Source organism: Ochotona curzoniae, unplaced genomic scaffold (genome assembly GCF_017591425.1).
Source record: "Ochotona curzoniae isolate NIBS_2020 unplaced genomic scaffold, NIBS_Ocur_1.0 contig_2294, whole genome shotgun sequence".
Classification (NCBI taxonomy): domain Eukaryota; kingdom Metazoa; phylum Chordata; class Mammalia; order Lagomorpha; family Ochotonidae; genus Ochotona; species Ochotona curzoniae.
In genome coordinates, this window is record NW_024465405.1 from 356,370 (window position 1) to 380,060 (window position 23,691).

The following is a 23,691-nucleotide window of genomic DNA, read 5'->3' on the forward strand; positions in this document are numbered from 1 at the left end:
CTTCTGCCCAAGTCAACCGAACCCAATCCAACGCTGCTGATCTAGCAGTTTCTCTTCACTTCCAGGTTGCCTGCAATCTTCTCATTCAAGGCATTTTTCTCATGCCTTCATTTAAAAGCCCCATCAATGCCCCCTGGGGTCACAAAAAGCAAGAGACTTAAATTTGGAATTGAGCCCTGGCAATGCCTTCTACCCTCTGCCTGGTCTTAGACACTGTGTCTGGCCTTGCATGGGGGGTAAATTCTTTTCACCTGTTCTCTGTAGCTAGGTTGCGACTCTAAACCCATCCTGGGACCGGTAGGCACATCCCCGCCACCAATGGCGCAGACTCACCTGCACACAGACGCAGTCCCATGGCTTGAAGGCTGCTAAGCACACGCATCTTTTGTTGCAGGTGGAGTGTGAAGTGCAGATTGCCGTTTTTGTGCTTGTCCCTCTGCCATCTAAAACACGAAGGCCCAGCTGTTCATGTAGAGGAAGACTCATGTCCCACGCGGCCATGTTCTGGGTTTGGGAGGCTGTTGGTCTGTCGCGCCCCTGGAATGAGTCGGAATTCTTTCGCTTCTCAGCAGCTGCCATGCTTTTAGGGGAAATCCTTGGCCAAGTGCGAGGTTCTTATCCAAGTTCGATGACCCCACTCTCTCTGTCTCCCACAGCTCCTATCCAGTGTGGTGGGAGCTTCCGAGGACTGGGGGAGTTCTGAGAGGGTAGGAGGTTGTGCGTGATGCTAGGTTTCATCTTGAGAGAAATTTCAGGCCTGCAGCATGCATGGTGAGCTCAGGCTGTTGTTTGGCCGAGAGAGGGCATACGGGAACCGGCAACGGAGCTGGGGATTACATTCAAAGTGTCTTAGAGTGAAACAGCTCGCTTGGCCTAGGGCCACAGCTGTTGAGAGGTGTCTTCAGGTGGGCACACACGGCACAGAATCCCCCCCACATCCGCTTGTCCCTGTCCTCGTCCCACCTCCCTGCAGCCAGGCCCACCCAGGCAGCACCTGCTGTCCCCCAGGAGGGAAAGAGGAGAGACACCTGCCTGGCGTCCATGCAGAAGTCTGCCCCTGGAGCAGCACCCCAGGCGCCACCCTGGCTTTTGTGACGTCACAGGAGGTGAGGTTGACTGCTGTGTGTGGGCCAGGCTCTGGGGCCAGTCGGAGGCCAGAGTCGCATCCCAAAGGGCAGAGGGCCACCGGCCCCTCTCGGAGGGAGCCAGGGTTAGGCAGCCCTCCCAACATTCAGGTTGGGAGGGCCCACCATGAAGAAGGTCAAGAAGAAAAGATCTGAGGCCAAACGCCAACGGGACTCCAACTCGCAGCATGGCAGCTCCAACTCCACCCCGCAGCAGCCCAGCCTGGAGAACGTGCAGCAGTCACCGCCGCCACTGCCACCACCCCAGCAGCCGCCACAGCAGCCCCTACGCCCCGAGACTGCCCCTGTCGCTCAGCAGCCTCACCCTGAGGCCGCCCCTCAGCAGCCTCGCCCCATCACTGCCCCCCAGAAGCCCGCGTCGCAGACACCTCCAGACCAAGGAAGCCGAAACTCCTCTGGGAGCCTGTTGTCCCCCGACTCGAACTCCAAGGCCGTCCCGCAGTCCCGGAAATCAAGCGGCCATCACTCCAGCTCCAGCAGTTCCAGGAAAACAGGTGGGCAGGCCTCCTGCAGCTGTTCTAGCTTCCCTGCTGGGGGAGGCTGCCACTCCAGCAGGTGGGGGGGGGGGGCAGGACTCTATTGGGGTGTCCCGGAGTGTCAGTGGAAGACACTGCAGGCCAAAGTATTTGCTCTCATGCCTGGGTTCAGGTGTATCTTGGCTCCAGGGCAATACTGGGCCATCAGGAGCCAGTAGTGCCATATGCCTGCTAACATATTATAGGCAGGGTGCATCCGTACAGGCAGAACAAGGAAGGTGGACAGGTAATGGTTTACTCTGGCCTCAGCAGGCTTCCCCTGTGGACCCAAAGAGATGCCTAACCAGCTAGTCCAGGTTGATGGAAAGTGAGAGTTTAGGGAAGGCCACTTGGTGGCTGGGGACTGGGGAGATAACAGGGATGCTCTGCCTGGTTCCTGGGAAAAGTGAGTGAACGTCTCCCTGCTGTGTCTCCTTGAGGGCTGACAGGCAGCCAGAGAAGCAGCGTTCCCAGCTAAATGTTCATTTAGGAGAAGCAGTGAATGACTTGGTTAGGCCCTGTGTCCCCGGGAACGTGTGAAAGTCCTGGATTTTTTTTTTTTGTTGAACTTGGCAACTGTCCCCAAGGAGGCCACATTGAGGTATCCAGACTCCTGAATAACTCACAAGTTTCCCAACAATCAGCTGTCTGGACCTGGGGTGGCTGTCTGGGAAAAAGCGGCTCTCCATCTTCTTGGCTTGCCTGAGTCTCAAATAAGCATTGGATTGTGGAGCAAGAATCTAAACGAGCCACCTTGTGAACTACCGGCAGTCATTGTGATAGTAACCCTGGACGCTGAGTATCGGTAGCCAGGCTTCAGCTCAGTCATCTAAGGAACCTTCCACGGGGGTGGGGGAGTCGTGTGATGTCCAATGAGTGATGGGGAAACTGAGTCACACAGCCCTCTTCTAACTCCAGAATCCTCAGGCCACTGACCGTTGGCTTCCTAGAGGCCCAGCAAGTGGCAGGTGACCACATATGATTACCTCCTGCACCTGCCAAGCCAGTGCCCGTGCCTCTCTGGCCCTAGGCAGGCCATGCTACTTGGAACGCAGTTTCTCCCTCTGAGATAGTTGGAGCATAAAACAGATGAGAGATGAGGACAAGAGTTCCCTGCCAGGAAGTGTCATGTCAAGGACAAGTTCAGAGCTGAGCGGAATGTTCTCGGTGCATGATGCCTCTGCATACAGCCCTTTGTGAAGATCACAGTTGTCAGCGCCAAGATAAGATGTGTCCGTGCCGTGGTCTTCAGTTTGGAACCTGCAGGAAGCACATCTTTCCCATTCTTGCCTCTATTCACGACTGCATGAGACACCTGCCAGAGGAGCTCACCTTACCATGGAGCAAAGTGTGGGCAGCTCCTTAGTGACCCAGCCAGAGGTCCCATGCCTCTTCCCAAGGGATTCTTCCCCGAAGGGGGAAGGAAGGTTGCAGATCTGCAAGGAAGGCTGCCTCCTAAAGCCGTGACTGAGTTTGTACGTAGAGAATAATGTAGCTCAAGAAACCATGAGCCTTTCCGCATGAGGGCTGTCATTAAAAAGATGGATGGTAGCAAGCATGGAGCAGGAAGCAGAGAGTGGACCCTGGAGACTGCTGGGAAACTGAGGCAGCTGCTGGGAAAAGTCAGTCCGGCAAGTTGTCCCCAGGCAATGTAGAATTACTATATGGTCCTGGGTATAACAAGACTTTAAAACATGCAGACATACGTCCACACAGGCAGGTGTGCGTGAGTATCCGCAGCAGCAATATCATGGGAAGTGGATTCAACCTGAATTCCTATCACCAATCAATGGACAAAATACAGTATGAAACAAGACAGCATCCTGATCTGTGCTGCGGGATTACGCACCTTAGAAACATGAGGATACGCCAGGAGCCTGTGTCATCCAAACACACCCACTGCATGACCGTACTGCAGATGCGGTGGTCGTGGGGGCTGGGGGCGCGTAGTAAGGCAGGAATGGGAAGCGACTGACAGTGCAAGGGGGCAGGTGGAGCTTTCTGGATTTGGATGACAGTGATGATGGTGCAGGATAAGTGACGTCACCGGAAGCCAGCAGGCTCTGCAGGGGAGGGCCGTGTGAGGTTCGTTCAGGCAGGGCATGGCTGACCAGGCTTGGCAAGGGTTCCAAAGAAGCCACACTACTCGGGTTGTGGCTGTTCTGTGAGAGGACGATTGCCTTTGTCATTACTTGACTGTGCACACACTGGCTTGGCCCAAACAGAGTAGTTTTTAGGTAAGGAATGGCCAGTCCCCCACAGGCTGGGGATGACTTGTTGGAGCACAACAGGCTACAGACATAGAGACAAGCTGAGAAGGAGGCTATTGATTTCAAGAAGACACGGATGGGCAAAGAATATAGCTGATGCACAAGGATCTCACGGTGCTATTTGAGATCGCTAATGGTGCATGACTCCAGCCAACCCTTGCTGCTCTGGAATGTTCTGTGGTCTTCCCTGAGGCAGTCTGTCCTCATCAAAAACTCCAAAGGTGAATCGTCCCAACCTGGGAGTGATGCAGCCAGAAACCCGGCTGCCCAGCTAGAGCGGACACCTTCCCTGTGCTCGGCTGCCCCCGTCTCAGGATTCGGGGCGGGGAGGCACTTTCAAGCCATGGCTGAACACAACAAGGCCGTCCTGCTTCCCAGAGCCTCCCTCCAGATCACCGGTCTTCTGCTCGAGTTACTGCCTGCCTCCTTGCGCTGTGAGAGTTCTCCTCCACCCACAGAGTTGGAAATCGAGTTGAAGTTGTCCCATCTGCGATCTCCTCATCGCAAGGGAACACCCCCATGCATTCTTGGAGCCTGGCTCAGAGGCCGGGCTGGCCGGTGCGAACAGTTGGACAAACACGGGGACTGGTACACAGCCCACGTGACAGCCGCTGTTCCCAGGAGCATACCCAGTGGAGAAAGCAACCATTTGTCTTCACACTTAGTCTTCTGTCCCATCTGGAAGGGAACAGTTCCTAGAAGAATTGCCCCTCCCCCACAGTGGGTAGTCCTTGGCGATGCCTTTTAAAAGTCTAGAATCTTCCCAGGTCACCCTGCACCACTGCAGCTGCAAATGGAGCTTTCTCAGACCAGCTTCCAGGCTTGTCTTCCCCCGGGGCCTCCTGGGAACAGGTGCACCCCACAACTCTCTCCTTCTCTGTCCACCCAGGGCAACTGACTCATTCGAGCCCACGTTCCTGCCCCTGTGCTGTCTGCCCAGGCAGCTCTGCTTGCTGGCGTCGTCTAGGGCTGTGCCACAGCCGCATCTTCGATGTCCTTCTGCCTCGAGACTGGCAGCTCGTGCCAGGGAGAGGATGCCCAAGCCTTCTCACCTTCTACAGGTTCCAGAGCTCGTGGGGGGCTGGAGCCCCAGGGGTGCTCAGTACCCAGTGGTCACTGGTAACTTCCTCTGGGAAGCCTTGACACTTCCTGGGAGTCGGCCGGTGGGGGCCCTTTCCTACCTGCTCCCAGGGGAGCCATTTCTGCTGGCCGGGAACTACTGCTACAGGGCTTTCCTTTTCCTGTTGCGCGTTGGTGCTTCCCTCAGTGCCCAGGCTGACTCAGGAACCTTGCCCACATCCTCCTCCCATGGCCATCGTAGGGCAGCTCTTGACTTCCTGTGGATTTCCTCCCTGCCCCCGGTCCCCCTGCACCCGCCAGGCATTTGTAGCTAAGAAGGAATTCTGACTACTCAGCACAGCACACCTACCCCTGCCAGGGTGTGTGCGCCAGGCTATTTTGGGGATCACCCCCAATATAATCACCCATACTAATATGCCCTTCATTTCCTCTCCGCAAAGTCCCTCACGAGAGGCATCACAGTGGCAGCTGCCCCACTGGGGCCCCTGTCTGCATCTAAGGCACAAACCCCATTTTTTTTTTCTTTTTAAGATTTATTTTCATTACAAAGTCAGATATACAGAGAGGAGGAGAGACAGAGAGGAAGATCTTCCATACGATGATTCACTCCCCAAGTAACCGCAACGGACAGTGCTGCGCCAATCTGAAGCCAGGAGCCAGGAACCTCTTCCAGGTCTCCCATGTGGGTGTAGGGTCCCAAGGCTTTGGGCAGTCCTTGACTGCTTTCCCAGGCCACAAGCAGGGAGCTGGATGGGAAGCGGGGCTACCAGGATTAGAACTGGCGCCCATATGGGATCCTGGCGTGGTCAAGGCGAGCACTTTAGCCACTAGGCCATGGTGCTGGGCCCAGAGACCCCATTCTTAACAGGAATGCTAGCCAGGTGCACGGCAAGCTTTGGGCCCAACTGGGGACCTCAGACCCTCCCCCAAGCCTTGCCCTGCTCCTCCCCGCCCCTCCCCTACCCAATCCCTTCCATCTGCAATTGAAACCCTCCCCATCTCCTAAGAATGACAAGATGCAGAGACCCCAGGATGTGGGGAGACTCGGAGCCTCCTGGGAAATCCCAATCAGGGAGGAAGGGCTCCCTCACCCCTCCCAGCACCTCCCATCTCCTCTTCTTCCCCCACCCCATCTGCTGGCATCGCCACCCACCTGTCCCAGGTTGTAACATGGGCATAACAGAGGGAGACGCAGAGCAGGGACTTACAGGGCATGCCACAATGTGTGTTGGAAACCCCAAGATACCACACAGGTGCAGGCCCCTGAGAAGGGCGGGGGAGTTTCCAGCATCTGCCCTGTGCTCCCAGAGGCATGGCAGCATTGGCCTTCTAGGAGCCTCCGGGGCTTGGAACAAGAAGGGAGGGCACTCCAGATGGAGGAAACTGCAAGCGAGGCAACGACCCGCCCTCTGGGGCAAGACCCGCCACCGTCACTCTGTTCCGATCTCAGCACCTATCTGCAGGATCTCGGCTTCCCCCCGTGTGTCATGTTGGCTTGTGGCTTTACATGCACCTGTACGTTTAACAAGCTCCTACTGTGGAAGAGTTGATCTCTAAGTAGATAAGGATGTATGTGCAAAGCCTCCGCGCAGTTACTGCACCATTGTAGCACTGCTTTGTAGTGGGGATGTGGTGACCCGGGGTTCTTGGCAGAAGCCCAACTCAGAGTGTGTCATGAGGCTTGCAGAAGAGAAATGGGGTGAGGTGCTTAGCACACAGCCTGGCTTGCGGCAGCCTTGGCCGCCTTTGTCACCTGCCCCCTCCCCATCCCTCACCCTAATACATGCCCCACTGCCAAGAGTCCAGGACAGCTCGATCCATCCAAGTCCGCTCATGCCCAGACCCTGGGGTCTGGGTGGGCATGCCATGTTCCTTCGAGAGGAGATGGCCAGTGTGGAGGGGGTGGTCAGTGTGCAGCGGTTCCCACAGCCCCACCTGTGTTGTGCCTCCCAGACGACCTTCAAGAAAACACTCCTCAGGACATCGTAACACACGTGCTCCATGCCCTCGGGACTGTGGCTGTGGCTCTGGGGGCCCTAGGAGCTGCCTACTACATCGCTGAGTCCTTGTGAACACGCCTCCAGGCCCACGGTCCAGCAGGTAGGTGCAGCCCCTGCCCCATCTCCCAGCCCCGGGCGGAGGGGCGTGTCACGGGCTTGCTCAGGCAGCTGCCCCCCATCCTCTCCTGGGCTGGTTCTCCCACGGGGTGCGCAGACTTCCTGCCCCTCGCTCAGAGCTCCTCGTTGGAACTTCTTCCTTGCCTGGAAAGCATGCACCCTTCCCCGCCGCTTAACCACCCCAAGCCCCCTCCCACCAGCCCCATCACAGCCCTCTCCCCTGGGCTGCCTAGAAGCAGAGCCTGAGACAGGGGCTTGGGAGATGCAGCATCTATCCAGAACTTGATCCTGGGGCAAAGGCTGGGAGGGAGGCCAGGGCAAGCTGGGGAAGGTGGAGGTGGGCCCTGGAGCAGGAGTCCCCAGAGGCACAAGGCTCGCTCCATGGCGCCCTCTTTTGGCCAAGCACGTGCAGCACAGACGTGGAGTGACAGCTGCCGGCAATTGGCAGAGGGCGAATGGGGGTGGGAGGCCTTCTGAGCAGCCCAGATTCAGAATGCACAGGGTCGCGTGTAACAGCCCAGCTAGGGAATACGGGTGACGCACCAAGAACGTCCACAGCCGTACTCACTGCCACGGCCACGCGCAGTGAATACAGGTTTAGCGTGCACAGTGAGTTTCAGCCTGTGTTTCAGTCTGCCTCTCCCAGCCACAGGACCTGGAAGCAGGTGCACTGAATCTCTCAAAAGCCAAACCCAGAGAAACTGGACTTGTCGTCTTCCTCCGGGGATCTGCCTCCTGTTCAGGGAACCTCTGGGGGAGGGGACTAGAAGCACCTGGAACATCAGGCTGTACCCCAGCATTTCTGTAAATGAGGAAAATAATGGGTGCCCTCCTCGTGGGATGGCTGTTGGGGGTAATGAGATAATAAGGTGCTTAGAAGCCAGAGTTGGCCAGCCAGCCACTGATCGTGTGATTCACAGGGGAAAGACTGGAGCTGGTAGGTTTCAGTGGACTCCACTAGCAGAATAGCCAGGTGCCATGGGCAGTCAGGGTCTGGTAGTCAGGGTTGTGTCGAGTTCCCTCCAAGGGCTGGGATGATGAGGATCCCAGGAGATGTGCAGGAGAGCCCAGGGCAGGGCCCGGGGCTAGGTGTGCGGTGGAAGGCAGCAGGAGAGCCCAGGGAAGCTAAAACAGGGTCCCATAGCACACACAGAGCTGGAGGTGGGTGGGCCTGGGGCCAGATGCCCCAGAGCATCCGGTCTGTCCCTCACTCCTGACACAGACAGCGGCAAAGCTCTCCCTGTGCTGCTCTAAGGAGGGGAGGGGAGAGGATGCATGTAAGTCACTTAGCACATACTGTCATGGGGCACACACAAAAAGCAAGAGCTGCCTCCTCGGCTGCCTCCTCGGCTTCCCACTCCTCTTCCGCTTCCTCCTCCGCTTCCTCCTCCGCCTCCTCCTCGGGTTCCTTCTCCTCTTTCCCCTCGGCTTCCTGCTCCTCTTCCGCTTCCTCCTCCGCTTCTTCCTCGGCTTCCTCCTCCTATTCCCCTTCCGCTTCCTCCTCTGCTTCCTCCTCTGCTTCCTCCTCTGCTTCCTCCTCTGCTTCCTCCTCTGCTTCCTCTTCCTCCTCTGCTTCCTCCTCGGCTTCCTCTTCCTCCTCGGCTTCCTCCTCTGCTTCTCTTCCGCTTCCCCCTCCTCTTACTCTTCCTCCTCGGGTTCCTCCTCGGGTTCCTCCTCTGCTTCCTCCTCCGCTTCCTCTTCCGCTTCCTCCACGGCTTCCTCCTCTGCCTCCTCTTCCTCCTCTGCTTCCTCCTCTGCTTCCTCTTCCTCCTCTGCTTCCTCCTCTGCTTCCGCTTCCTCCTCGGCTTCCTCCTCGGCTTCCTCTTCCACTTCCTCTTCCTCCTCGGCTTCCTCCTCTGCTTCCTCCTCTGCTTCCTCCTCCACTTCCTCTTTCGCTTCCTCCTCCGCATCCCCCTCAGCTTCCCGCTCCTCTTCCGCTTCCTCCTCCTCTTCCTCCTCCGCTTCCTCTTTCCCCTTGGCTTCCTCCTCTGCTTTCTCCTCTGCTTCCTCCTCGGCTTCCTCCTCTGCTTTCTCCTCTGCTTCCTCCTCGGCTTCCTCCTCTGCCTCCTCTTCCGCTTCGCCCTCCACTTCCTCCTTTGCTTCCACTTCGGCTTCCTCTTCCTCCTCGGCTTCCTCCTCCGCTTCCTCCTCTGCTTCCCCCTCGGCTTCCTGCTCCTCTTCCGCTTCCGCTTCCTCCTCCGCTTCCTCTTCCACTTCCCCCTCTGCTTCCTCCTCTGCTTCCCCCTCCTCTTTCCCCTCCGCTTCCCCTTCTGCTTCCTCCTCTGCTTCCTCATCTGCTTCCTCCTCCTCTTCCCCCTCCTCTTTCCCCTCCACTTCCCCTTCTGCTTCCTCTTCCTCCTCAGCTTCCTCTTCCACTTCCTCTTCCTCCTCGGCTTCCTCCTCTGCTTCCCCCTCGGCTTCCTCCTCTGCTCCTCTTCCACTTCCCCCTCCACTTCCTCCTCGGCTTCCTCCTCTGCTTCCTCCTCCGCTTCCTCCACGGCTTCCTCCTCGGCTTCCCCCTCCGCTTCCCCTTCTGCTTCCTCCTCTGCTTACTCTTCCGCTTCCCCCTCCACTTCCTCCTCTGCTTCCTCCTCGGCTTCCTCTTCTGCTTCCTCTTCCTCCTCGGCTTCCTCCTCCGCTTCCCCCTCCGCTTCCTCCTTGGCTTCCCGCTCCTCTTCCTCTTCCGCTTCCTACTCTGCTTCCTCTTCCTCCTCTGCTTCCTCATCGGCTTCCTCCTCCGCTTTCTCTTCCTCCTCTGCTTCCCCCTCGGCTTCCTGCTCCTCTTCTGCTTCCTCCTCCTCTTCCTCCTCCGCTTCCTCTTCCGCTTCCCCCTCCGCTTCCTCCTCGGCTTCCTCCTCCGCTTCCTCTTCCTCCTCTGCTTCCTCCTCTGCTTCCTCTTCCACTTCCTCTTCCTCTTCCGCTTCCTCCTCTGCTTCCTCCTCGGCTTCCCGCTCCTCTTCCTCTTCCGCTTCCTCCTCTGCTTCCTCTTCCTCCTCTGCTTCCTCCTCGGCTTCCTCCTCCGCTTCCTCTTCCTCCTCGGCTTCCCCCTCGGCTTCCTCCTCGGCTTCCTCTTCCACTTCCTCTTCCTCCTCGGCTTCCTCCTCAGCTTCCTCCTCCGCTTCCTCTTCCTCCTCTGCTTCCTCCTCCGCTTCCTCTTCCTCCTCTGCTTCCTCCTCGGCTTCCTCTTCCATTTCCTCTTCCTCCTAGGCTTCCTCCTCTGCTTCCTCCTCGGCTTCCTCTTCCGCTTCCCCCTCCGCTTCCTCCTCTGCTTCCTCCTCCGCTTCCTCTTCCGCTTCCCCCTCGGCTTCCTCCTCCGCTTCCTCCTCTGCTTCCTCCTCCACTTCCTCTTCCGCTTCCTCCTCCGCTTCCCCCTCGGCTTCCCGCTCCTCTTCCGCTTCCTCCTCCTCTTCCTCCTCCGCTTCCTCTTTCCCCTCCGCTTCCTCTTTCCCCTTGGCTTCCTCCTCTGCTTTCTCCTCTGCTTCCTCCTCCGCTTTCTCCTCAGCTTCCTCCTCCTCTCCCCCCTCCGCTTCCCCTTCTGCTTCCTCCTCTGCCTCCTCTTCCGCTTCTCCCTCCGCTTCCTCTTCCGCTTCCTCTTCCTCCTCTGCTTCCTCCTCCGCTTCCCCCTCCGCTTCCTCCTCGGCGTCCCGCTCCTCTTCCTCTTCCGCTTCCTCCTCCGCTTCCTCTTCCGCTTCCCCCTCTGCTTCCTCCTCCTCTTCCCCCTCCTCTTTCCCCTCTGCTTCCCCTTCTGCTTCCTCCTCAGCTTCCTCTTCCGCTTCCTCTTCCTCTTCCGCTTCCTCCTCTGCTTTCTCCTCTGCTTCCCCCTCGGCTTCCTGCTCCTCTTCCGCTTCCTCCTCCTCTTCCTCCTCTGCTTCCTCTTCCGCTTTCCCTTCCACTTCCTCCTTGGCTTCCTCTTCCGCTTCCCACTCTGCTTCCTCCTCGGCTTCCCACTCCTCTTCCGCTTCCTCTTCCTCTTCTGCTTCCCCCTCCGCTTCCTCTTCCTCCTCTGCTTCCTCCTCGGCTTCCTCTTCCACTTCCTCTTCCTCCTCTGCTGCCTCCTCCGCTGCCTCCTCTTCCTCGTGTCTTAATTCGGTGTTCTCCAAACCTTACTGACCTTTGACACCTATCACACCTATTTTCCTTTAAACTCTTATTTTTTGGCTAAATGCACCTATTTTCATTTTTATGTGTCTGAAAGGCAGCGAGACAATCAGTCCCTGTGGCCTACGACAGGCAGCGCTGGGGAGGCAGGGGCCAGCGGTCCTGCGCTCACTCCCATCTCTCAGGTGGGTGGGAGGAGCCCAAACAGTTGGCCATCACCTACTGCGTCCCAGGATTGACAGTAGGCACTTGGCACCTGAGCGCATAGGTGTAGGTCCCAGCTCTGCTTCTAACTCCAAACGCTGTGCCCAACCTGCTTTGGGGCCTTTAAGAGGAAACCAAAACTCCTCGACTAGCAGTCTCTATAAGTAAAGCTGCAGCCTTCAAGCTGTGTGCTGTGTGTTCCAAGCGCAGCCAGCAGGTGGGAGATGCTGACTTGGGTCAGAGGAAGCAGCCAGCAGTGCCCACGCCTACAGTGCAGGCTCTTTAGACGGTGATAGGGTGGCTGTTTGCAGAACAGATTTGAAAGGGCAGGACGTGCCGACTCCGAGACGGGGAAGCTCTTTGAGCCAATGAAAGGCAACCCTAGACGTCGGGAGAGTCGGGTTTTGGAAGGAGAGCCGTGCCTTGTAGGGTCCACCGAGGCCGCCTGGGCTCAGCTGCTCCTCCTTGGGGAAGGGAAAGAGGCAGCTTGAGGTCCTCCTCTGTCCTGAGGGCAAAGAGCCATGTGGTGACAGTAGAAAGCTGCCGCTTCCTTGAGCAAAGATGCTTCTAGACTTTTCTTTCCTGAATTCGGCCCATCCACTCCCCCACCCCCACATCTCCGTCATTAGATGCACTGAAAGCGAAAGACGGAACTCAGTGTCACAGCTCACCTCTGGAGAGGTTGGGGGAACTGAGTGTGAATCGCAGGGAAGGGAGAGGCAGGAGGAGGCTGCTGACCCTCATTCTGACCGTGGCAGCAAGGACCAGGCACTTTGCAAAGGGTTTTACAGGTTCTCCTCCCCCTCCAAGGGCTGCGGGGTAGAGACGGAGGAACTTTGAACTTTCCTGCAGACACTGAGCTGTGAATCCTTGCTCCCGGTTCTGATCCTGCCCTTGTTTTCTTCACAGATCCAGTTTCCATCTAAGGATCTCACCTGTCACCAAATAAAGTAAAAAAAAAAAAAAAAAAATCCTGTTCCTTTGGTGTGCAAGAGCAGGGCTTGGCAACGTGTCAAGAGGGCAGCGCCAGGGCCTTGGTCATCAGCTAACCGGAGGGGAAGCAGCCGGAGGGGGAACCTGTTCTCCCTGTTTGGGGGCCACAGGCGCAAGGGAGGAGCCTCTTGGCACAGGTTGTTTCTCCCAGGACAAACTGTCTCAGCTGTTCCCACTCTAACCAGAAGAAGCCCAAAGCAGGCGCAGAAGTGCTGGCGCCTTCCCAGGACCAGAGGCCCCTCTGGCTCTGCGAAATGGCTCCGGAGGCTCCACCTGGCCTGATGGTGACCTGGACCACTGCCTTATGATCAGTCCTAAAGCCAAGATAGGAAACCTTAGCTTCAGGCAATCCCAGCAAATACCAGTAGGGGGAGACCAGAATGGGCCTTTGGCCTGGTGGGTACAAGTCTCAGGCCCACTCCTGGGTCCAGCTCCCTGCTTGTGCACACCCTGGGAAGTGGCAGGGGATGGCTCGTGTGTCATGCAGTTGGGTCCCTGCCACCCACATGGGAGACCAGACTAAGCACCCAGCTCCTAGCTTCTGCCTGGCCCGGCCTCAGTTACTGCAGGTATTGGGGGAGTGAACCAGTGGATGGGAGATCTATCTCTGTCTCATGAAAAACAAACAAAAAGAGTACCCCAGGTCTAGGACCACTGCAGGTAACTGAAGCCTAATCCTACAGAGCCAGCAACTACACTCCACACCACAGGGTGTCCCTACCCCAAGGGGGAGGAGGAGACTTATACCCTCCCCCTAGCCCATCCTCCCCTTCCCACCCCCACTCCCCGTGGTAAGAACTGACTAGACCAGCACCCAGTAGGAGCCCTGGGAAGACAGACAGCTGGTCTACCTGCAACAGCATGGGCAGGATTGGGCAGAATGGGCTAGGCTGGCTCCTAAGACCCCCATAGCCCATTTACCACCTTGTAATATCAGGTTTTTCTTCCCAAGCAGGCCCTGGTAAGTTAGGAGGGGCACTCGGGATGGATAGCAAACCCTCTGCAAAGCCAGTCTCCTGAGGCATGCTCCCCTGCATGTGGGGTCATGTTGAGGTCCTAGCCTACAGGTCTGGTTGTAGGGGCCTGTGGAAAGGGTGAAGAGAACGTTGGCTGTGCTCTGGACAGCCCAGTCTCTTCCTCTCTGAAGACATACCTCCCCCTTCCATGCTGCATTAATAAAGTCTCCCTCTGTTGTCAATGTTAGCCCAACGCAGCCTAAGCCAAATGAGAATGTATGGACTCCTATGAAACTCCAAGGAGCTGGGGTTCAGATATGACTTGCTCCAGGGGCTCAGGCCACACACACACACTCTCCCCATCTCTCTCTGCAAAGTTATTCCATTCCATTCCAGCAGCAACAGCCTCCCAGCTCCTATGGTCAAGGCCAGCAGGGGAAACGAGCAGCCTGTCTCCCATAGCCAATGACATCATCCGTGGTTCAGGTACCCACGGCTCTGCCCAGGAGCACAGTGCACTCCCTCAGAGCTCCACAGCTCACAGAGGAGTGGCTGAGCCCAGGAAGGAAGAATCTTACCCTGGCGGGTAACGTATGGTCAAGAGCCATGGGGACGGACAGTGGGCAGCAGATGGCCTCTATGGGGGGAGGGGAAGTGGCAACCAGGACTTCCCCTCCCTCCTCCCCACACTGCCAGGCACTCAGAATGAATGCTGGAGTTGCCAGAAAAGGGACCTCCAGCTGCCTTGGACCACAGACTAACCCCCAGGCCACTAGAGGAGTGAACCAGCAGATGGAAGATCTTTCTGTCTGTCTCTCTCCTCCTCTCTGTAGATCTGCCTTTCCAATAAAACATAAATCTTAAAGAGTGAATCATTGGACAGGAGATCTTCCTCTGTCTCTCCTCCTCTCTGTATATCTGACTTTGCAATAAAAATAATTTTTTTTAAAAAAGGTAAGGAAACATGATTTAGAGTAAATCAAAGGAAGAGAGCGACTCCCGAGGTCACCTGCGTGTGGCCAGAGACAAGGAGCAATCCAAACACGACCCCTGCCTGTGCACTGGGCGAAGGGCACAGGGACAGGTCTGGCAGACAGTGGGGAGGGAGAGTAACAGGAGGCCAGCCCTGTGGGGACAGTCCCTAGTCCTGGGGCGTCTCCCCCAACATGCGAGAGCCTCTGTCACTTAAGGCAAAAACACTCACTTTCTCCTTACCTCTATCCTGAGCATCAAGTCAGCAGATCAGGGGAGGCAGTTCGTCCAGACCATGAGAGAAGGGTCATCCCAGTGCTCATGGCGTCCTCCTAGACCACCAGCAACCCTTGGGCTATGTCGTGGACGTGCTCCTCAGAGTCATCCTCGGTGGGGACCATTCTTACATACAGAAGCAGCTCATGTCAAGTGGCCATGTGCCAAGGGAACCCCTATTCATCCCCACTGCATGGTTCTGTTGACATGGCCACCTCCCTGCCCTCCCACCCCAATCCCTGCCTCATTATTAAGACCAGGGTGGTGGTGGTATTGTTGTTGTTTTCTGGAATCTGTCCCCTGCACATACTAGAATTTCAGGAGTGAATAGGACTAGCACCACATAGAGCATCAGATAACTGGATTTAGGTTACCCTTCACATTCCAGCGAGACTCCCTGGGCAGAAGCATAGAGCCAGATGCAAGGCGTCCAGCCTTCATACCTGCACCCTTGGAGGCTTATCACCCTGCACTGACCACAAAGCCCAGTCCACAAGCCACCCCTTGGTTACTGGAACAGGAACTGAATCAGGGATTCAAGTTGCCCAAGAAAGTCAGTCCTGAGACTAAGGGGGCCCCCATTGCACAGCCTCCTCTGCCTCTTGCCAGACCCCTGGCTTGGAGACAAACAGGGCAGGAACCCAGTACTGCCAACTTACCAAAAGTAGGGCAGACTCAGGCTGCTCCAGGGGATGCTGGGAGTCCTTGGGCCCGGGCACTTCCTCCTCTGTGCAGGGACAGTGTACATCACACCTCCCACAATCAGTCCCGGAGGGTCGGGCAGGGAGCCGAGATGGCACAGTGCCCTGGCCAGTCCCACCCAAGGTACACTCTGGGTCAAGGCAGGAGAAACCAAACCAGGAGCTGGCCCAGGGGTGCTAAGACTGACAGCCTCAGGGTGCCTCCTTGCTTAGAGGTTGTGGCATCCAGCGACAGCCAGAGGTTAATTCCCGCTGCACAGGAGAGCCTGGGACTCTGAGTTCAGAGTCTTTTAGGAGGGACCTGGGGAGGGAGTCGGGCTGAGTGGGGGGACGGGGGAGGAGTGTGATGAAGATTCTGGCCAGTCTGGAGATTGGAAGATGATTCTTGGTTCAGAAGGGCAGAGAATAGATGAGTAGGTGAGCTCATTTGTCTTGTCCTGAGAATCTGCACCTGCTGCTGGGATTGTGCCTGCAGCAGGCTGGTACTAAGCTGAACTTGTTCTGTGGTGCTCAATTCCAAGGCTACAGGAGGACTGCTTTCAGCGCACTGATAAGCTGATTTCAGGACACAGCAGGTGCAGCGGGAGATCCTAGAGGCTGCAGCCAGTAAAAAGGAACCTGGCCCCTGGCTGGTACCGGCTGGGTCCATGTGGCTAGACAGAGCTGCCCTGGAGCAGTGGGCAGGAGAAGGAAGTGATCGGTGTTTCCTCTGTATGTGGAGACATGGCTTTCTCTGCAGGTATAAGCTCAAGGAAGCACATTTTGTTCTGATGGAACTGTCAAGGTGGCCGAGTGGACATTGGCTTCTGTGTGTCAGAGGGGCCTGGAGAAAATGGGAGTTTGCAAGAAAGATGGGAAGAGAATGGAAATGGCTTTAAAAAAAAAAAAAAGAATTTGTGTGCAATGGAATAAGGAAGCAACTCCTAAGTTCAGACCAGTCATTACCCCCTGAAGTCACAGCTCCCCTGACCCTGCTGGGTGTGGTCCAGCCCTCCTCTTGGGACAGCTGGGGGGGACTCCCGCTGCTGGCGCCCAGGAGACTGTTGGATCCTATAACACGGGTCTGAGAAGGTACTGGGAGGATTTTTGGAAACTCCACATCCAAAAAACCCCACCCGTAGCTTCCCAGAGGAAGCAAGAGGGGAGAAGAAACAGGGGACACATACTCAGGACCATAACGCCTGGATGCAGGTAAGGGTTAGACTCTCAGCCCTTTCCAGAGAGGCTGCCTGGACACCTGGCAGGTGTCCTTCTTCGTAAGCTTTGTCACCTCACTTAGCACCACTCTGTCTCACATCTGAGCTCTTACACCAAGACAAGACTGTCCACTCAGCCATCTCTGCTCATGGGATTAGGAACTGCTATGGGACAAGAGCCTTCTCCGGCTTGTTCACCTGCATCTCACCCATTCAGGAAAACGACATCCCTGGCTAAATTCATCTCTGCTTCAACACTCTTTGTCTAGCCCAACTCAGAGAAGCTCAGTGGGAAAACCCAGACCCACATTAACTCATGACTACTAGAGGGCATTTGGAGCAGCAGTCTTAAAGCGTCACTTGGGGACCCAGCACCATGGTTCAGTGGCAAAATGCTCACTTTGCGAGCACCAGCATCCCACATGGGCCCCAGTTCATGTCCCTGCTGCTCCACTTCCTATTCAACTCCCTTCCTGTGGCCTAGGAAAGCAGTGGCAGATGGCCTTAAAGCGTGGGACCCTGCACTTGCGTGGGAAACTGAAAAAGTTCCTGGCTTCTGGCTGAGGATCTGTTCAGCTCAGGCCATTGCAACCATTTGGGGAGTGAATCAGCAGATAAAAAAAAAAAAAAATCTTATTGTCTCTCCTCTCTTTAAATCTGCCTTCTCAGTAAAACAAATCTTTTTAAAAATGTGTATACTATTCAGGAAGCTTGTATCTCTCTAGGAGCACCTGGGTTTGGGTCCTGGCTGTGCTTTCAGTTCTAGCTTCCTGCTTGTGTGCACACCCCGGGAGACAGCAGGCTTACATCACCTTGGGGTCCTGCCACCCACGTGGGAGATCCAGATGGAGTTGCTAGACAGTGTGACCTAGCGAAAGAGGTCAATTAAAAAAAAATTTATTTTACTTGATTTGGTTGAAAGAAAAGAGGGAGAGAGAGAGAACAGGGAGAGAGAGTGGGGCGTGTGACAACTCAGACAATAAACAATGGCGACAGTAAGGCTAGATCTCCTGATACATTTCCTGGACGTGTCCATAACCTTGGGTTCTTGAAAAGGCCTTGGGTGCTCAGACAGCCCCCAAAGGGGAGTGAGAGTACTTTTTATAGGATGGTATCTCATTCCGGGATAGATCTTGCTTTTCTTTTACAGCTCAGGCAGGAAGCTGATTGCCCCAAACTGGTCTCTTGTACATGGAACTGAAAGGACTTGTTTACCTGGTTCAGTAGTTCGCTTGTTAGGTGGGACAGAACCTAATAGCTACTAGGCAAGATGCAGCGCCTACTGATTCCGTACTTTAAAGTGTTTGTTGCTTAAACTGAATGTCTGTGTTTCATGCCGCTACAGTTGATTGGATCATTTGTATTGTGCACTGGTATAAGCTTGGTTGATTGAATGGCTCATATTATGTATCAGGGTTCCCTTAGTCTATTGGATGGCAGTTGCTTAAAAACCCCTGAACACGGCTAATTGGGGCTGCTCTCTTCTTCCTCGCACAGTGATATGGGACAGTCCACTGGTCGGCACCAGCCACTAAATAAAGCTTGTAAGAGGGTGCTTGTAACTCACCTCCAGAGTAGATTCAGTGAATTTGCAACAGGGTGCTATAGAACTTACTTCCAGGGAAAGGAGGCCACACGGGGAGGTAACTGTGGTTTTCCATTGGTGTTTAATTCGTGTTGATTTACCAGCCAGCCATTTCATTACCTCTCTTGGTTAAGGAATATCGGACAAAATCAAGGATAATTTCTCAGCCTAGGGATCAGGCTGGAGAAAGTTCATCCACAGTGATGGCCTGCGCTCACCCACGGCTCTGATGGGCACTCCAGGAGGCTGAAACTCGACACTGATCCCTTGGCACTCTGGTCCTAGGAGCACAGACAGGTAAGCACCGCCCACAGGGAAGACAGTGGTTGACCACTCACTGTTGGCGGGTCAGCTCTAGCTTTCTCGCCATGACCCCTAGGGGTTACTCCCTTGGTGACTGGGGATCCCGGGGCAGGCTCTGCATGAGGGCCAAAGCCTTTGGCAAGCTCTTGGTGGGTCAGGCACCACAGACCCAGTTTTCCTCCAGGCTTGCCCTTTTGGCCTCTTACAGCAGAGGCGATACAGAGATGCGCCCAGCCACTCTGCATACGCACACCAACAACCAGACTCCGTCCCCACCACACCGCCCAGTGGCCCACCCTGGTCCTCCTCACAAGACAGCGTCAGTGGCAGAGGCCGGGGAGCTGGAAGTAACAGCTCTGGGCACTCGGCTCCTCACACTGCGTGGTTGGCTGCTGCAAACCTGCTCCCTTGGAAACCTCCAGGGAGCAGGGAGTCCCCTGCGTGCACACTCATCCCAGCACCCCCTGGCGCTCTTGGCAGGGGCAGCAGCTGCTGGGGGGGGGTGAGGGTGGGAGAGGGGGCGCAGTGTGCCTTCTTTCTCTGCTTCCTCCTGGACTGTCCTCAGAGGCAAGCACAAAAAAAACCATTGAAAGCTTTTGGAAAATGCAGATTTCTCACAAGTAGAGCTGCCTATTTAAATGCTTCAAGTTGCCAATTCCCACTGAGAACGGTGAGGCTGATTTCTCTGGGCAGGAAGCCCCCTCCCTAAAAATGATCTTGGTGCCAGAAGGCAGCGGAATTTCCAGCTGGGGAGTCAGGCTAGACCATGAATGTGAGAGTCCTCTGAGGGAATTCCTGTGTGGAGCCCCCTCCTCTGAGCCCTGCCCCTTCATCCTCTCAGTCAGTGCTGCCCTCTGGGTGCCCACACTAGTACTGGGTGACTGGGCACTCAACAAGACAGCTTTGCGCCCTGCAGAAGCTCAGCTCCAGTAAGCTGGGGCAAGCCAGTTCCCCACTCTCACTCCCACCCCGGGGTTTGTGCTGTCTTCATCCATGGTACAAGAGGCATGGAGCCCACAGGGGTGCCTGTTGTACTGGGCACTTTCTCACTGTGCCCTCTCTCTCTGTCCCAGACGATACCTCCAGCCAGGTCTCCTGGGGTGTCCCTTCTCCCAACCCAAGAGGCTGTTCCTGGAAGAGGGGGACCCCTACCCTACCCATGTATCCCATTGAATTTAAGCTGAGTTACCTGCTATTACTAGGCTCCTCCTCTGCCCTCCCTGCCTCCCCTAAGCCCCACCAGGAGACCACCCAGTCACAATGGATTTCCTGTCCCTGATTCTGTAGGATAGCAGCACACTGCCTGTTTCTCACTAGCTCTTCCCACTTTCCACTCACTAGCTTCTGGTGCAACACCTCATTTTTCACAGCTGTGCCATCTTCTCTCCTAAGACTCAGACTTGGTCAGGCGAGATTCTGGCAAAGAGGTGTGGTACCTTTCCTCATCCATGAGAACAGGCACCGCCAGTACCCCTATAACACAGAACAGGTGAACAGGAAAGAGCAGAGAAGACTTACTCTGTCACCGTTGGACATGACCAGTAGCCTTCCAGAGGGAATGCTTGGGTAGGAGGAAGAATGGGCAGCCACAAGGCAGTGCGACCAGACAAAAGGTGGTGATGGATGAGTCTCTGGCCACAGCCAGAGAGTGCCCAGAGCCTGGTCACTTCCCAGCATACCACACCACAGTCCTGCAATTGCCTCTGAGTCCACTTGATGATTGGGAGTGGACCAGCTGGAAGTTGAGTTGCAACTATCTTCTCTTGAAGCTACTAAGCTGCATGAAGGAAGGCAGAATACCCAAATGGAAAATGAGATATTTTGAAATACAAAAGAAGAAACAGCAAATCAACTGGATTCAGTTGATATTCCACTTTTAAAAAATAATAAAAGGGCCATTGCCATGACATAGTAGGCTAAGCCTTCACCTGCTGTGCTAATGTCCTATGTAGATGTCAGTTTGCGTCCTGGCTGCTTCTTTTCCAATCCAGCTCCCTACTAATGTGCCTGGGAAAGTGGGAGACATCCCAAGTCCTTGGGCCCCTGCACCCCTATGGGAGATCCAGAAAAACTCCTGGCTCCTGGCTTTGAACCACCTCAACTCTGGTCGTTGTGGCCATTTGGGGAATGAACCAACAGATGGAAGAGCCATCACACTGGCCCCCTATATTATCTCTCTTTAGCTAGTTTCTTGTTATCATTTCTGGAAAGTGAAACACAGATCTTAAACTTCTCCACGCTATCAAATTCAAACCTGCCTGCCAATGCCCAATGCACAGGGGTGCTGCCTCCCATGTGCACCCCTGTCTGACAGTTGGACACTATCTGAACCCACACACCATCGCTCCAGAGCTGGACCTGCCCCTGTAGGCACGCATCAAAGAGAGGGCAGGGTGTGAGTAGCAAGGAGACAGCTAAGAGTGACTTCAGTCACTCTCAGCCATGAGAACAGCTGTCGCTGGAGACAGTGGTGGGAAGCAGACCGTCTCTCCAGTTGGTCCCCGAGCAGCCCTGGTCAGGAGACCTGCATGGGTCCAGACCAGCTGGGTACCGCACAATCACCCAGCATGACCTCTGTCACCAAAAGACCACAGGTGACAGGGATGAACTTCCTGCTCTGGTGCATGCCTCTAAACTAATCAACTTCTTGATGTTGGTTTGTGCTAGACCCACACCCAAAAGAAAAACAAATGCTGTGAATCTCAAAATTCTTAGAATTCTTAGAGGATTATATGGCCGGATTATAAAAGTTATGAATTGCATTCCGTTGCCCAGAGAATAAAGATAAATTCATAATCATTGTGTCAGGTCAACACCAGATAGAGTAGCACTTTTAAATATTTATGCATTTATTCATTCATTCACTCATTTGAAAGACAGATTTTTCATCCACTTGTTCACTCTGGCAGTCAGAGCTGTGCCACCTGTGGGTGGCAGGGGCCCAAGCACTCAGTCCCCACCACTGCCTTCCCAGATGCATCAGCAGGGAGCTGCATGGGAGGAAAAGCAGCTGAGACTCAAACAGGTGCTCTGCTAAGGGGTACCAGTGTCACTGACAGTAACTTAACTGGCCAAACCACAACAACTATTAAAAGAACAAAACTCGACCAAAGGATTATTCCCAAAGACTGCAAGGAAAACTTGTAACCTGGAAAAAATTCCTAAGCTTCCCAGACTGAAGGAGATCCCAGAGTTCACTCCCAGACTCCAGGTGAAAATATAACATGTGGGATATTTTGTAGGCATCCATATTTTTATCTCATCCTGAGTAACAAGTAAAGAAAATACATTTTTAAGATTTATTTATTTTTTATTGGAAAGGCAGATATACACAGAGAAGGAGAGACAGAGAGGAAGATCTTCCATACGATGATTCACTCCCCAAGCGACTGCAATGGCTGCGGCTGCACCAATCCAAAGCCAGGAGCACGGAGCCTCCTCCATGTCTCCCACGCAGGTGCAGGGTCCCAAGGCTTTGGGCCATCCTCAACTGCTTTCCCAGGCCACAAGCAGGGAGCTGGATGGGAAGCAGGGCTGCTGGGATTAGAACTGGTGCCCATATGAGATCCCGGCACGTTCAAGGCGAGGACTTTAGCTGCTAGGCTACCTCGCCAGACCAAAGAAAATACATTTAAGCTTACTCACAACAGACTTTTTGAAGAAGTTACAGATGACAAGACGAGGAAAGTAAAATGAGGAAAGGAGAAATAAAGTGAACCCATGGGTGTCATTAATTCACAAAGTGCTTGCCATGGAAGCCCAGCGTGCTTGCTAAGTACAGGCCACATGTATGACTCTGAGCTTCCTTCATCCATGCAAAGACAGGAGCAGCTGTATTACTGACAAACATTCATTAGATAAAGCAAATCAGATGTTCAGAAGAAAACGCTGAGACCAGAAAGGAGTTCCTTTCATCACTTTCATCCAAAGCACTTGTGTCATACAGCAAACAGGGCTTAAAACTTCCTTACAGGGGATGGCACCGTGGCTTCTTAGGCTAAGCTTGTACCTGCAATGCTGGCATTCCGTATGGACCTTGATTTATGCCCTAACTGCTCCACTTCCCATCAAGCTCTCCTCTCACGGCCTGAGAAAACAGCAGAGGATGGTCCAAGTCTCCCTCGTGGGAGACCCAGAAAAAACTCATGATTTTGCTTTGGGCCAGCTCAACCCTGGCCATTGCAAGCACTTGGGGAATGAATCACCAGGTGGAAGGCCTTTCAAATAAAAATAAATAAATCTTTTAAACACACACACACACCCTTACAGCTAATAAAACAGTAGGCCTCTCCTGCGAAAGTCAGCACAGGACCAGTGTGGGTGTGAACGAAGCAGTCCTTTCCTGGTGGAGGGCATGCCGCTGTCCCGGACGCAGTCTCCATCCCAAAGGAAAGACCGAGGAGTGAAGAGCCTACGACACATGTGACTGGGGGCAGAGCACACCCTATGTCATGTCATCATTGCACATCCCTAGCATGGCACCCACAAGACTCTGGGGACCGAGTCTTAGGAGTTGTTATGTCTTTAACTACAAGTCCCACCTGTGGGGAAGGAGGAGACACTAGCGTGGAAGAGCAGGGGCTCCAAGAAGACCCCAGACGGAGGGCTTTAGAGAGCCCTGGGCACCCGGGCACCTCCACAGCCTTCCTGCTGTGGGGTTCTTCTAGCTCTCTCCTGCTGTGTCTGCATTCGGTTGCTCCCTGGTATCCCTTTAAAATAAATAAATAAACAAATAAATAAATTTTTAAAAATACTTTTTTATTAGAAAGGCAAAGATACAATAGAAACAAAAGGACAGAGAGATCTTTCATCCACTGGTTCACTGCCCAAACACCCACAGTAGCTGAGGCTGGGCCAGGCCAAAGCCAGGAGCTCAGAGTTCCATCCACGTCTCCCACCCCGGTGGCTGAGACTCAAGGACTTGGACCCTTGTCTGCTGCTTCTCAGTGCCTTTGCGGGAAGCAGGCTTGGAAGCAGAGAAGCCAGGATTCAAACCAGATACTTTAATATGGGACGAAGGCATTGCCAGCCATGACTCAACCCCTGCATCACATCCTTGCCACTGGACAGTTGTTCTCAAAAGCAACACTCTGGGGCTGGGCAATGTGACTCAGTGGGTAACACTGCCTGCAGTGCCGGCGTCCCATATGGGCACTAGTGGCAGTCCCAGCTGCTCCACTTCTAACCCAGCTTTCTGCTAATACACCGGAGAAAGCAGTGGTAGATGGCCCAGGTGCTTGGGCCCCAGGACCCATGTAGGAGAGTGGCAAAAGCTCCACG

The 23,691-nt window shown here is 54.8% G+C and overlaps 2 protein-coding genes across 2 annotated transcripts; one reads left to right on the forward strand and one right to left on the reverse strand.

Moving 5' to 3' along the window:
- The first annotated feature begins 1,186 nt into the window (after positions 1 to 1,186).
- Positions 1,187 to 12,406, forward strand: SPATA3 (spermatogenesis associated 3). Its single transcript, XM_040972453.1, has 5 exons — positions 1,187 to 1,356; positions 1,396 to 1,600; positions 4,820 to 4,991; positions 6,964 to 7,110; positions 12,339 to 12,406. Exons 1-4 carry the CDS (start codon positions 1,252 to 1,254, stop codon positions 7,070 to 7,072), a joined length of 591 nt encoding a protein of 196 aa, XP_040828387.1. The 5' UTR covers positions 1,187 to 1,251; the 3' UTR covers positions 7,073 to 7,110; positions 12,339 to 12,406.
- On the reverse strand, positions 8,410 to 13,986 carry LOC121151168 (cilia- and flagella-associated protein 251-like). The gene is made up of 5 exons (XM_040972422.1): positions 13,957 to 13,986; positions 10,349 to 10,537; positions 9,737 to 9,817; positions 8,976 to 9,440; positions 8,410 to 8,607 (listed from the first exon to the last, which is right to left on the reverse strand). Exons 1-5 carry the CDS (start codon positions 13,984 to 13,986, stop codon positions 8,410 to 8,412), a joined length of 963 nt encoding a protein of 320 aa, XP_040828356.1.
- Positions 13,987 to 23,691: the final 9,705 nt, after the last annotated feature.

Coding starts and splice junctions, on each gene's coding strand:
- SPATA3 (XM_040972453.1), top strand. CDS start 1,252: ATGAAGAAGGTCAAGAAGAAAAGATCTGAGGCCAAACGCCAACGGGAC. Junction 1,357..1,395: donor AGCAGCCCAGCCTGGAGAAC/GTGCAGCAGTCA, acceptor CCACCCCAGCAG/CCGCCACAGCAGCCCCTACG. Junction 4,992..6,963: donor AGCCTTCTCACCTTCTACAG/GTTCCAGAGCTC, acceptor TGTGCCTCCCAG/ACGACCTTCAAGAAAACACT.
- LOC121151168 (XM_040972422.1), bottom strand. CDS start 13,986: ATGGCTCTTGACCATACGTTACCCGCCAGG. Junction 9,818..10,348: donor AAGAGGAAGCCGAGGAGGAA/GCAGAGGAGGAA, acceptor GAAGCAGAGTAG/GAAGCGGAAGAGGAAGAGGA. Junction 9,441..9,736: donor AAGCCGAGGAGGAAGAGGAA/GCAGAAGAGGAA, acceptor AAAGAGGAGGGG/GAAGAGGAGGAGGAAGCAGA.